This window comes from Orycteropus afer, unplaced genomic scaffold, assembly GCF_000298275.1.
Source record: "Orycteropus afer afer isolate SDZICR_OR568_19922 unplaced genomic scaffold, OryAfe1.0 scaffold00519, whole genome shotgun sequence".
Lineage (NCBI taxonomy): Eukaryota > Metazoa > Chordata > Mammalia > Tubulidentata > Orycteropodidae > Orycteropus > Orycteropus afer.
The window spans coordinates 836,474-849,236 of NW_006922106.1; the positions used below are offsets into that span (position 1 = coordinate 836,474).

Consider the following 12,763-nt stretch of genomic DNA (forward strand, 5'->3'; position numbering starts at 1 on the left):
GGAAGTAGATTGCCCAACCTTCCTTCCGAGGAGTGGCTGGTGGGTTTGAACCGCCAGCCTTCTGGTTAGCAGTCAAATGCCTTAGGCACTACACCAATCCTTTTAAATTTATTGAGACTTGTTTAATGACCCAGAATGCAGCCTATCTTGGTAAATATTCTGTGTGCACTTGAAAAGACTGTGACTCTGCTGTTGTTGTGTGCCAATTAAGTTGGTTGAGAGTGTTGTGCAGATCTTACATGTCCTAACTGATTTTCTATGTACTTGTATCCGTTATTGAGAGAGGGATTTTGAAATCTCCATTTATAATTGTGGATGTGTGTATTTCTCCTTGCAGTTCTATCAGTTTTCGCTTCTTTTATTTTGAAGCTCTGTTACTGGGTACTTAGAAGTTTAGGATTATTGTGGCCTTCTGATAAATTAAAACCAGAAACCAAGCAAGACTCACTACCATTGAATCTATTTGACTCATAGCAACCCCTCCTTGGGTTTCTGAGGCAGTATCTCTACGGAGGTAGATTGCCCAATCTTCCTTCTGAGGAGTGGCTGATGGGTTTGAACCGCCAGCCTTCTCGTTAGGAACCATGCCACCAGAGCTCCCTCTGATAAACTAAGTCCTTTGTTATTATGACATGATCTTCTTTATCCCTGGTAATATTCTTTGCTTTGAAATTTGCTTTGTCTGATATTAATATAGCTACTCCAACCTTATTGTAATTAGTATTAGCATGGTATATGTATTTTCTTCCTTTGACTTTCAAACTATTTGTTGCTCTATATTTAAAGTGGATTTCTCATAAGCCACATATAGTTGGGTCTTGCTTTTGTGTCCGACCTGACAACCTCTGCCTTTCAATTGGAATGTTTAGATCATTTGTGTTTCATGTGATTACTGATATGATTAGATTTAAATTTACCATTTTGATATTTGTTTTCTCTTTGTCCCATCTGTTATTTTTATTATGATTTGAGTGAATACAGTATTTTTTAAGATCCCATTTTATCTGCTATGTCTGCATGTTGGGAGCTCTGGTGACATAGTGTCTAAGGTATTTAACTGCTAACCAGAAGGCTGGCGGTTCAAACTCACCAGCCACTCCTCGGAAGGAAGGTTGGGCAATCTACTTCCATAGTGATCCTGCCTCGGAAACCCAAGGAGGGGCCACAATGAGCACTATGAGTCGAATCCAACTCCACGGCAGTGTTTGGTTTGGTTTGGTTTGCGTATTAGCTATAACTCTTTGCTTTGTTCTTTTAGTGATTGCTTTACAACTTTAACTTAGCATAGTGATAATGCCACTTCATGTATCAGATAAGAGCCTTACTATAGTATACTTACATTTCTCCCCTCCCAGCCTTTATGCTAGTGTCAGCATCCATTTTACTCTGGCTTGTGGTCTCAACCCCACACTATGTTGTTGTTATTTTTGTTGAAACATTTGATTTTCTTTTACAGATAATGGTGAAAATAATACCTTTATATCCCACTGAAGCCCTTCCTGATCCACTCCCTGCCACCCTCTCTCACCTCATGGCCATCCTCCTTACTGCACCTGGGGTCCAGCCACGTGGTGCACAGATGCTGCCTCCATGGCCTGTAGTGCTCTCTCTGCCCCGTCCCCTCCCCACCCTTAACCCTGTTCCCATCTGAGTTAAGTTGGTCCCTTTCTGAGCTTTTGCACCATTGTGTTCACATTGTCATTGTAGCATTTGGCAGGTGATTTCCTTTGTAGTGTGTGGCACAGGTCATGGGCTGCTTTTGGACAGGAACCATGTTTGGCTGCAGCATTCCCAGGGCCTAGCAATGGAAGGCATGTGGTGTGTACTGAGTCCTAGCAGGGTTCAGTAGGAGTGTTTGGTGAATTGGCTGAATGTCAGCTTTAGTTCCTTTAATTGCCACACTTGGACTCATCAGTAGCTATGTACATTCCCAGAGGGAATGACTCTTGGGAAAGATCAGGAAGGTGTGGGATCTTGCTGATAGACATGAGCATTTTCTATATCATGGAGTCAAATATGGTGGGCACTTGATCGATATGGAGGCTGGTGAGAAGTTTGGAAAGCACAGGCCTTTTTCTGCTTTCTTGATGTGCTGCTTGTTTCTGTGAAGTGACCTTTGGGGTCCTTTGGGGCACAGTCTTTAGCTTTGATTGGTTTTCAGTACCAGCAGTTTATGAAATGGTAGGTCAGGGGCTTCTGAGTTTAATTACTGTATTTTTTAAACAATTTATTTATCACCTGGGAAAATATTAACCACCATTTCACTTATTATGAGGCCTTTTACTTAAAAATCTCACTAAGTAGAAAATCAGAATTATGTTTAATTTTTTAAATTTTATTAGAAGACTATTTGTCTCTGTCTTTATTTAAACTAAAAGTTGACATAATCCTCTAAAATGTAAAATTTCTATGAAGCTGGAACCACAGATATGTATTTTGAAACTCATACTAAGATTTACTGAAGCAATTGTTGCTACTTTGGGCTTTTTTCTTTCAGTTAAAGATGTCATGTACATCTGCCCGTTTATGGGAGCAGTGAGTGGCACCTTGACAGTGACGGACTTTAAAATGTACTTCAAAAATGTAGAGAGGGTGAGTATCAATAGGTGTAGTTTCATTTTTAAAAAACACTGCAGAACAGTGAAAAGAAAAAAAAAGGGGGGGCCCTGCAAGCCCATCACCCAGAGATAACCAGGGCTGAGTTTTAAGATGTGTGAATTTGCAAAGATATTTTGTACCCTGGAAAAAAAAAAAGGCTATGAAAGTACCACTGGAACTGGGAGGGGAATGTTCCTTGTAGTCTGGCTATAGACTTCATGAAGCATGCTGTCACTCCACCTTCAGTTTCTTGGCTGGACCAAAGGAAATGCGAAGTAAACAAACGTGTTTTCTTACGCAGTGAGGACTTCAATCTGAAAGCACTGTTGACTGACACTGACAGGCATCCATCCTAATTTTTAACACTAGGATCCTCATTTCGTCCTCGACGTTCCCCTTGGAGTCATCAGCCGAGTGGAGAAGATCGGAGCACAGAGCCATGGAGCCAATTCTTGTGGTATAGAGATTGTGTGCAAGGTACGGTGCCAACCCCAATGGGAGTGGAAAGGGGGCTCTCAGCTTGGACCTTTCTCTGACTCCTCCTTCTTTAGACAGTAGGAGTCATTTGTACTGTTAAGGCTTTAGACACTTTCAGAACCGAGACCTCCAAATCTTACCTCAACTAATTGGAGCTTTTCTTTTCTAATCACTACTCTAATGACTAGTAATTGTAATCACTACAGCCCTATAAGCTCAGGGCTACCTCTCTCTGCTGGGCTCTCAGAGGAGTCCAGCTGGAAGCAGAGAGTGATACGTGCTTCCACTTGTTGTGTTAACAGTGCTCTTCAGAGCAGTGGCTGCTCAAAGCCTTTGTAAGGGGTCAGCAGGATGCTGTGAATCCTATGACAAAAACACAGTTCTGTTTCTTGGTGATGCTGGAATTCCACCTTGAGCTGTGCTTATTGTTGGTTTTGTACCCTTCCTCCAGTGAGTTAAGTAGGGCATATACATGGTAACTTGACTGACTAACAGTCTTTCAAGAAGCACTCTGCACTGAGCTGTTTCACTAACAATGCCTTTGCCTCACACAATACAGTTGACTCAAGCCACGAGCTCAGTAACATACCCAGGAAAGAGTCCTGCCTCCGAAATTGTCAAGGACCCTTCTATATGGCAGCTTTGGAGTCCTGTGTGTAATCAGCCCCTGTGGATGGACAGCGAGGCTTTGTCCAGTCTTTCACTGATAAATAGTATCACAACAGTAACTTCTTCCATTTCTCCATTGCTTTTGCTTGACTGGTGTGTGGTCATATTTTTTCAAGGTTTATACAGTGTTAAAGAGGAATGGGCCTTTTGCATTTCAGTAATGAGACCGGAAGCACAACTCTAAGCACAGCTCTAGGTCCCACAGTCAGAGGGTACTAATCAAATTCTCACTTCGGCTGATGCTTTCCCCACACACATCCCTTTGTTCCATTGCTTCCTGAAATTTCTGTTTTTATCTTATTGGAAGTATTTTTATTAATTGTCTTTGTTAGTTGGAGCAAAATAGAGTATAAAATGAGAAATGAACCAAAGTGTTTTATGCAGCAGTGTGCAGCGTGGCGTCTCCTCGGTACCCCCTACATGTTGACTAAATGAGCTTTGCTAATTGTTTAACAGGATATGAGGAACTTGCGACTTGCTTATAAACAAGATGAACAGAGTAGACTGGGGATATTTGAAAACCTCAACAAGCATGCATTTCCTCTTTCCAACGGGCAGGTAAATACACCAAAATGAACTGCTCAGGCATGGATTCGTGAGGGTCCAGATTTTTCACGTTGCATTATTCCTTTTCCAAAAGGCTTCCTTTGTCTCTCTGTTGGTAACGAATAGTGGAGTATGTAAAATTTGTCAATTCTGTGTCATGATTAAAAAACACTGCCAATTGTTACTTCAAAATTCACAGGTTAAAAAGGGAGTCTTCATGCGTTCAGTTCACAGCTGAATGAAAATCTTTAAAATTGAGTATATGACATAAAGAAGGAATACTGATATCCATGCATTTTGTGACTCTTTTTTCTATCCAGATGCTATTTGCATTCAAGTATAAAGAAAAATTTCCAATTAACGGCTGGAAAGTTTATGACCCAGTATCTGAATATAAGAGACAGGTAAAGTCTGATACTTATCAATCTGAAAAGAGTGGGCTGAGCACATTTTTCTCTTCTAAAAGGCTGGGAATATAATGGAGAAGCCTTTAAAAACAAGTTGTACATGGGCCTGAATGATCTAGTTTATAAGTTCATCATCTCCTGGGTGCCACCTACTCCCTACCCACACCTGTGACTTTGTCACTGTTTGTTGTCCTCTCTCCAGAGGGTGAGTGGGATATAAGGGCGCATGGTCTTATTCTGGTAAAGAGTGGATGGGTAAGGATTGAAATCAATGGCTTAAATTAAATGGGAAGGTCCACCACGGCTCAAGCCGGCCAACATAGTGCTCCTACATCTGGGACATCTTCAGTATGTTGTCAGTTTCATGTTGTGCCAATAAGATATTATTTTCACAACATTCATGTTTGTCTCTACCTTATATTTGGTGGAATGTTTGATATTGCTTACTTTAGATGTTTTTAAGAAATTTCTATTTTTTTCTAAAAGACTTTCCTGTGTATTTTCATTTTTATCCTGAACACAACACAGTGCTCGTTCCCACATAGAAAACAAGATACAGAATGCATAGGGCTGAACTTCCAGTGTATAATTTTCATTTTTTAGGATGGTCTGGAAATTCTTATGTTTCATTAAGTTTTTAGAAATGACTAGACAACAGGTTATATTAGTTAAGTATACTTTTAAACTTTTAAGTACAATGAACAAGGAATTATTAATGGATTGTACTTGAAAATAAGAAATGAGTGTGGTTCCCACTTTGTGCTTTTTGAAGGTCTGAAAGCTGTCTCTCCCCACTTCCCTCTAATGCCTTACAGGGTTTGCCCAATGAGAGTTGGAGAATATCCAAAATAAACAGTACTTATGAGTTCTGTGACACCTACCCTGCTGTCATTGTTGTGCCAACTAGCGTAAAAGATGATGATCTTTCAAAAGTGGCAGCCTTTAGGGCAAAAGGCAGAGTCCCTGTAAGTAACAAACATGGTAACTTAGATCTAACATGGCAAGATATGAAATGGGAACAAACCTAGTGAACAACGTGGAAAGTGGGCAAATCAGCTTAAAAACATGAAATATCTTTGTTACTCAGGAACTACCTAGTTACAAACAAACATTCTGTTTGCTTGGCCTCCCTTTGTATGAATTCATATTACTAAGTACAAGGCTAACTTAATAGTCTTGCACCTGGCTAGAACGTTCTGTCCTCAAAATGTAGTAGAGAGTAACAAAGGAGTAGCAAGAAAGAGTTGGCATGCAATTACATGACCAGTCCACAACCCTGGTCATCCTAGAGCAAGTACACTGTCTCCTGGACCTGAGTGGGAATGCTGTCGCCACATAGGAGAGAGACCATTCCAGAAATAAACAGAGAAGCCTGCAGGGAGTGAATGTTGTCGAGCCCATAGTTTGAAATACCTGTTATAATCCTGAGTCACTTGGCTGCTAGAGGACAGTGGCAGGCTTTGAGGCACAGTTGTAGACTGTGCTCACTGCCACACATATATACATGGCAGCATTAGGAATATGGAGGCATTTCAGAAGGAGAAGAGAATCTAAAACTAACCCGTCGGATCGGAATGGGACTAGATCTTAAGGGTTTGACTGTGCTTGGGTTTGCCTTTGAGTCACCAAGTTTAAGAAGTGGAAAGGGATTTTCAGAGCTCCTCTAGTTAGACTTTCCTCAACCTGACCCAAAGCGTAGAGTCCTACAGCCATTACAACGTTGTGATAGGCCCAACCTCACAGCTGTGGGGACAGTATGCAGGAGAGGCTGTGTTTGAGCAGGGACCTTGTATCTACTGCGTAACAGTAGAGCACATGCTGTTTTAGGAACTATACTGATACTTGTTGGGTGAAAATACTAGGTGTTGTCCTGGATTCATCCGGAAAGTCAGGCCACGATTACCCGTTGCAGCCAGCCACTTGTGGGCCCCAATGATAAGCGCTGCAAAGAAGATGAAAAATATTTGCAAACAATAATGGACGCTAACGCACAGTCACACAAACTGATCATCTTTGATGCCCGGCAAAACAGTGTCGCCGATACCAACAAGGTACGTTCTCGGTAGTGTTACAGCAGCAGTGGCAGTCTCCTTCTGTCCTGGTGGTGAATGGTTGTGCTGTTTAAATGGGCCATTGACTCCTCATCCCTGAAGTGGGTCTCTCTAATCCCACAGCTATTAATCTCCCCATTGATATTAGCCAGCAAATGTGTCTAAATGCAATTTGTTCTCTATAAATTTATGAAAGGTAATAATAGGACAGATAGTCATGAGCAGATGGAGTCAGGTAATCAAATGAGCATGACTGCCTACTCTGTAATCAGACACAGAGAGAACAGTACCTGCAGGTCTCGAGGCTGGAGAAGGGGAAGGGGTGAGAAGAGGTCCCCACCTGCGCCCTGCAGGAATGTTAGGGGTGGGGCTGGACTTGTACAGGAGCAGAGCAGGGCCTGGAGAGAAGTCAGTGACATTGGGACACTACCTAGCCCACCCCCAAGTCTCCAAGGCCACCCCCCTCCCCAGGAAACGAAGCCGAATGTCCCCTGGAACCAGCTCTCCGCAGGATGACTCGGGCTTCCCTGATTTCAGGTCAGCACTACTGTCTCCTCACTACGCTTAGAGACTCAGTGAAGACTGGGGTCATTGAGTCCCACAGATGTGTTATTTTTTAAATTGAGGTAAAATTCACATGACTTAAAACACTATTTTTACCATTTTAAAGTGTGCAATTCAGTGACTTCCAATACATGTATAATATTGTATCACCATCTCCACTATCTGTTTCCAAAAGGGTTTCATCACCCCAGACAAACTCAGTATCCCCTGAGCAATAACTCCCCACTCGCCCATCTTCCTAGTCCCTGGAAACCACTGATACACTTTGGGCTCTATGCATTTCCTGTGCCACATACTTCCTATAAGTAGGATCATGTGATACTCGTCGTGTTATGTTTGACTGACCTCACTCATCGTCACATTTTCAAGGCTCACTCGTGGTAGCATGAGTCGAACTTAATTTCTCCTTATGGCTGAATAATACTCCACTTGATGGGTAGACCATGTTATGTTCATCCATTCATCTGTTGATACATACCTGGGTTGTTGCCACCCCTTGGTTGTTGTGAAGAGCACTGCAGTGAACACTGGCGTACAAGTATCTGTTTGAGCCCTTGCTCTCTTTTCTCTTGGGCATGTACCTAAGAGCAGAATTGCTGAGTCTCGTGGTTGGTTCTATGTATAACTTACGGAGGAGCTGCCAACCTGTTGCCCACAGTGGCTGCACAGTTTGCGTTCCATCAGCAATTTCTGCACATCCTTGTCACAGGTGTGCTTGGAATGTTGACCTGTATAAACATAAGCTACTCACAGGCCAGATCTGGTTGTAAGATCATCAAGAGCTGGGCCATAACTTCCATGTTGCCCCCTTTGCATTTTGCTTTGCTTAAATCAGTCTGTTTGGAACTCACTAATTGTTTAATTTTACAGAAATTTTCTGGTAATACAACTTCTTCTATTCAGGTAGATGGCGGTGACAGAACCTTTTCAAAGCTAATTCTCCTTGAGTAAATCCAATCGTTTAAAAACTGACAGTGGGCGATGGTGGGTGTAGGAAGTTATTAGCAGATGAGTGAGTTTGTTTTTTTTAATAGTCTACATAGCTGGGAACACTAGAAAGACTAGAAAAGTTACTTCCCGGCGATGTCATCTGTGTCTTTGGTTTTTAACAGGCAAAAGGTGGAGGGTATGAAAGTGAAAGCGCTTACCCGAACGCTGAGCTCGTGTTTCTGGAAATCCACAACATTCACGTAATGAGAGAGTCGCTCCGGAAACTGAAGGAGCTCGTCTATCCATCCATCGACGAGGCCCGGTGGCTATCTGGCGTGGATGGGACGCACTGGCTGGAGTACATAAGGGTAAGGCAGTCCCGTCTTTCCAGGGCTTTCACGGGAAGGGGATCGCTGCCGGCACCGGACGGTCTCTCAGTGTGTCAGATGCGTGCGTCATTGCTGGGGACTCCACCTGTTTTGCTGTCCAGGGCAGGAGCCAGTGGTCTGTGGGGGCTTTTGTGAGAGAGGAAAAAGGGTGAGATCGATTTATCTCAGATTGGGCTTGAAAAGAACTCTGTGGCCCTTCAATAAAGGACCGTATTTACTGTAAGTTTGGGGGAAGCATGCTAATGTTGCCTCTCATTCTCAGTTTAATGCATGACATGGTTTTGTTTATCGACCTGAACTTCCGGAGTTCTCCCCAGGATTGCTTTATGTTGTGACAGAAATTAAGTATACAATGTGCCTTCTTTCCCCAAGACACTTCTTGCTGGGGCAGTCCGAATTGCTGATAAAATAGAATCTGGGAGAACCTCAGTGGTCGTGCACTGCAGTGACGGTTGGGACCGAACAGCCCAGCTCACATCTCTGGCCATGCTGATGCTGGACAGCCATTATCGGACCATTAAAGGATTCGAAGCCCTCATAGAAAAGGAGTGGCTAAGCTTCGGACATAGGTTTGCGCTGGTAAGATGAGACGGTTAGGTTCCGTCATACCTGTCTGTGTGTCTCGTGTAATAAACACATACAAGTACATGCTTCCTGCTGTCAGACCTGAACTGTCAGAATAGAATGACGTGGACCTAAGCCTGTATGTTCCTGGCAGGGCGAGAGAATTCTTTTCTTTCTTTCTCTTCCTTCCCCTCCCTCCCCCTCTCTCTCTTTCCTTTTTGGCGTAGTTTTTGCTTTAAAATTGAGGTGGAATTCATATAACATCTCACCCATTTGGAAGGGAACAGTTCAGAGGCGTTTAGTATAGTCACCACATTGGGGGAGCACCACCTCTGGCGAGTTCCAGAGCAGCTTCATACAGTCACTGCCCGGTCCCCCTTCTCCTAGTCCCAGGTAACCACTCATCTACTTTCTGGATTTGCTTGTTCTAGACAGTTCATGTAAATTAATCACGTAGTATGTGGCCTTTTGTGTCTGGCTTCTCGTAGTCTTTTCAAAGGCTACATTATAGCATGTATCAGTACTTTGTTCCCTTTTATGGCTGAATAATATTTCATTGTGTTATCCATTCATCTGTTCATCGGTTGATCAACGTTTGCATTGTTTCTACCTTTCGGCCACTGTGAATAGTGCTGCGACAAGCATTCGTGTACCCATTTCTGTTTGCACTCCTGTTTTCAGCTCCCCTGGGTATATGCCCAGCAGTGGAATTGCTGGTGGTTGGACATTCTCGGGCTTTAGTACAGATGGCAGCTACTTCCTGGTCTGCCCAGGCCATTGAGCTATTTGCAATTCCCCTGCTCCATGCACTGAATTAGAATACACCTGATGTGCCATTCAGACTTGCTTAGAAGCAGCAGGCAGATGAGTATTTCTGGGACCTGGCTGCAGTGGTTCCAGGTGCACTAGCTGTGCCCTGCTTCCCAGGGGGAGGGCTCTGGAAGAGACCCCACCGAGAGAAGTGCACATTGGGAGCCCTTACCAGGTCCCTTGGACACAGCACTTCCCCTCTCTGGACGTCAGTGTCCTCATCTCTGAAAAGGGGTGTTGGGAGGATGAAATGAATTGTGTTGAGTGCTGGGGACAGGGCCTGGCCCATGATCGAGTGCTGGCAGTGGGTTAGCTCCTGCAAGTATTTTTTTACACTGTTAGAAAAACTAACCCTAACCGGTAAGTCAAGTACAGTTCAAAGGTTTTATTGGTCAGAAAAAACTGTTTGCGAGTGAACAGGGATCACCCTTCAGAGGGGAGTGTGTCACATTCCAGTTGTGACAGAGGAGCTACCAGAAGGCAAATCTAAAGTGAAGGGTCGTCACCCACATAAGTGGCAGCAGGTGACCTGAGGCACTTCCTTCATTTGTTCTGCAGACCAGCTGTGGCTTATTTAATGGTTTCCACTTTTCCTGCAAGACTTTAGTTTCTGTGAAGGTTGGGACTTAAGTTGAAATGGAGAGGTGTTTAGTTCCCAGTGGTCACTCCTTTATCATCGTATCCCCCCTCAAGGCTTTTCTCAGTGACTTCGGTGGAGTCTTCTCCCAGCACCAAACGGTGATGTCACCAGGGCTCTGCCCTCACTCTCTTCCCTTGGGCGGGGACTCACTGACCACTTGTGAGGTGACAACTCTCAGCCTGGGCTCTCTGTCAGCACCTTGCCTGCTCCTGAGTCCATATCTTATTCCTCAGGAGACAGCGCCATGGGATGTAACACAGCCTCAACTCGGCCGGTGCCCCCTCCCCATGCCACTTCCTCCTCTGTAGCGTGCTCCTTCTCACAGAGTAGCCAGTACCTGCTCAGCCCCCAAGCTGGGTTAGAACCCTCCTTGACCCCTTTGGACATAACCTTCCATAACTGTTACTCTACCTGGCCAGTATCTCGTAGCCCACTGCCCGATTCAAAACCTCCTGTTCTCTCGCCAGATGATTTGTTGATCCTTCAGTCAGCCGGTCATTGGGTCCGCCCACAGGGCAACGTTACTGCCAGGCCTGGGGATAAGACTCCGGGAGGCATGTGGCCTAGCAGCGCTTCTGGCTCATCAGATGCCCTCAGTATGTCTCACCTCAGAACAGACAGGGGGACCTGTGGTGATAGCAGCATTGGAGGGTGGGGCCTCTGCCTCAGAATGGGCAGCACAGGGCAGTCAGAGTGGGCTTCCTGGAGAAGGAGATCTTTGGATTAGTAGACAAATCAGTGGTGTGGAATAGAGCCTCCAGCAGCTGACCCCACTAAGCATAAGGAGTTAGTCAGTTATCATCGTGCCAGTCCGCATTCCCGGGGAGAGGAAGAATCCTTCAGACAATGATGTCGGGATGACGGCTTCCGTGCTGGGAAAGGGTAGGCTCCCGAGCAACCGCCAGGCCCCAAAGGGAGTTTAAGCTCAAAGTGGAGGGGGGACGCTCTTTCTCAGCATTACAGCAGCAGGAGGGGCCTTGGGCTGCCTCCTCGTGGATGTGCTGCACGCTAACCACTCTGAAATGAGTGGGTTCCAGGGTGTGGGCTAGGAGCAACGGGAGTGAAAAACAGTCTCTCAGCAAATGAGCAGATAAACAAAATGTGGCCCGTCTATAGACTGGAATATTGTTCATCCATAAAAACACCAGAAAAAAAAAGAACCAAGAAACAATAAAAATGATGTTTGAATGAATGTTACTGAATTAGCAAACATTTCTTCTGACATATTTTAGAAAACCGTAAAACACCACTGTGAGCAAGCTGTAAAAGCACAGATAGATGAGGGGAAATGACCTGGGGGGTGGCTATGACCCAGGGTGAATCCAGGTCCCCACTCTCCCAGGCCTCCCATCGCCCTTTCCGCTGACACTTCTTGGGATTCTTTGTTGGACGTAGACAGGCTTGGTTGAAATCCCTGCTCTTCTTCTTATTAGTTGTGTGACCTTGGGCAAGTTACTTCACCTCTCTGAGCCCATCTCATCTGTAAAATGAGGATAACAATAGTACACTGTGGATGTTGTGAGGATTAGGTTAGGATGTAATTCAATGATGTGCGTGGTGCCACGCCTGTGCCATTTTCTTCTTGGCACAGAGCCTGGCATGTAGTAGGTACCTGATAACTGGAAGCCCTGAAAGCCCAGCGAGGGCCACTGTGCGTTGGGATTCCTCGACGACACACAGTAGTCTCGGCTTACTCCTGTGAATGTTCTTCGAGAGTAGCTATGGCCCTTTTTCCCTGCTCCCTTCCTGGATTGTCACAAGGCCAACCCTGGGTGTCCAGGCCTCACTCCCCCGTTCAAGCCTCTCCTGTCCCCCTTCTGCCAGCACCTCCCACAGAGTATTGTGAGCGGAACAACTGAGTCTCTCGACCCCCAGCACTCTGGGTCCTCAACTCCACCTTTCGCACTCTGAACGACAGTGCCATCAACCCCCATGGATAACCCTCTCTACCACTGCCGATGTCCCTCTGATCCAGGCCTCGTCACTTCCCTCTGGGCTGGCATGGCAGGCTCCTTCAGTTCTTTCAGTTCGAGAAATGCTGAGCGTGTTCTTCCTTTTTGGTTTTCAGACTCCAGGTCTTTGCACATTTCATTATAGTAATTGGCTTTGTCTACTCGA

The 12,763-nt window shown here is 44.9% G+C and overlaps 1 protein-coding gene across 1 annotated transcript in view; it reads left to right on the forward strand.

The window, feature by feature from the left end:
- MTMR1 (myotubularin related protein 1) overlaps positions 1-12,763 on the forward strand; it is a 72,552-nt gene that overhangs the window by 45,049 nt on the left and 14,740 nt on the right. Inside the window, exons 5-12 of the mRNA XM_042782924.1 lie at positions 2,498-2,592; positions 2,968-3,075; positions 4,201-4,302; positions 4,611-4,694; positions 5,513-5,662; positions 6,560-6,748; positions 8,425-8,610; positions 9,004-9,210. Of these exons, the coding sequence (XP_042638858.1) occupies positions 2,498-2,592; positions 2,968-3,075; positions 4,201-4,302; positions 4,611-4,694; positions 5,513-5,662; positions 6,560-6,748; positions 8,425-8,610; positions 9,004-9,210 (1,121 nt within the window). The remainder of the gene's footprint in view (positions 1-2,497; positions 2,593-2,967; positions 3,076-4,200; positions 4,303-4,610; positions 4,695-5,512; positions 5,663-6,559; positions 6,749-8,424; positions 8,611-9,003; positions 9,211-12,763) is intronic.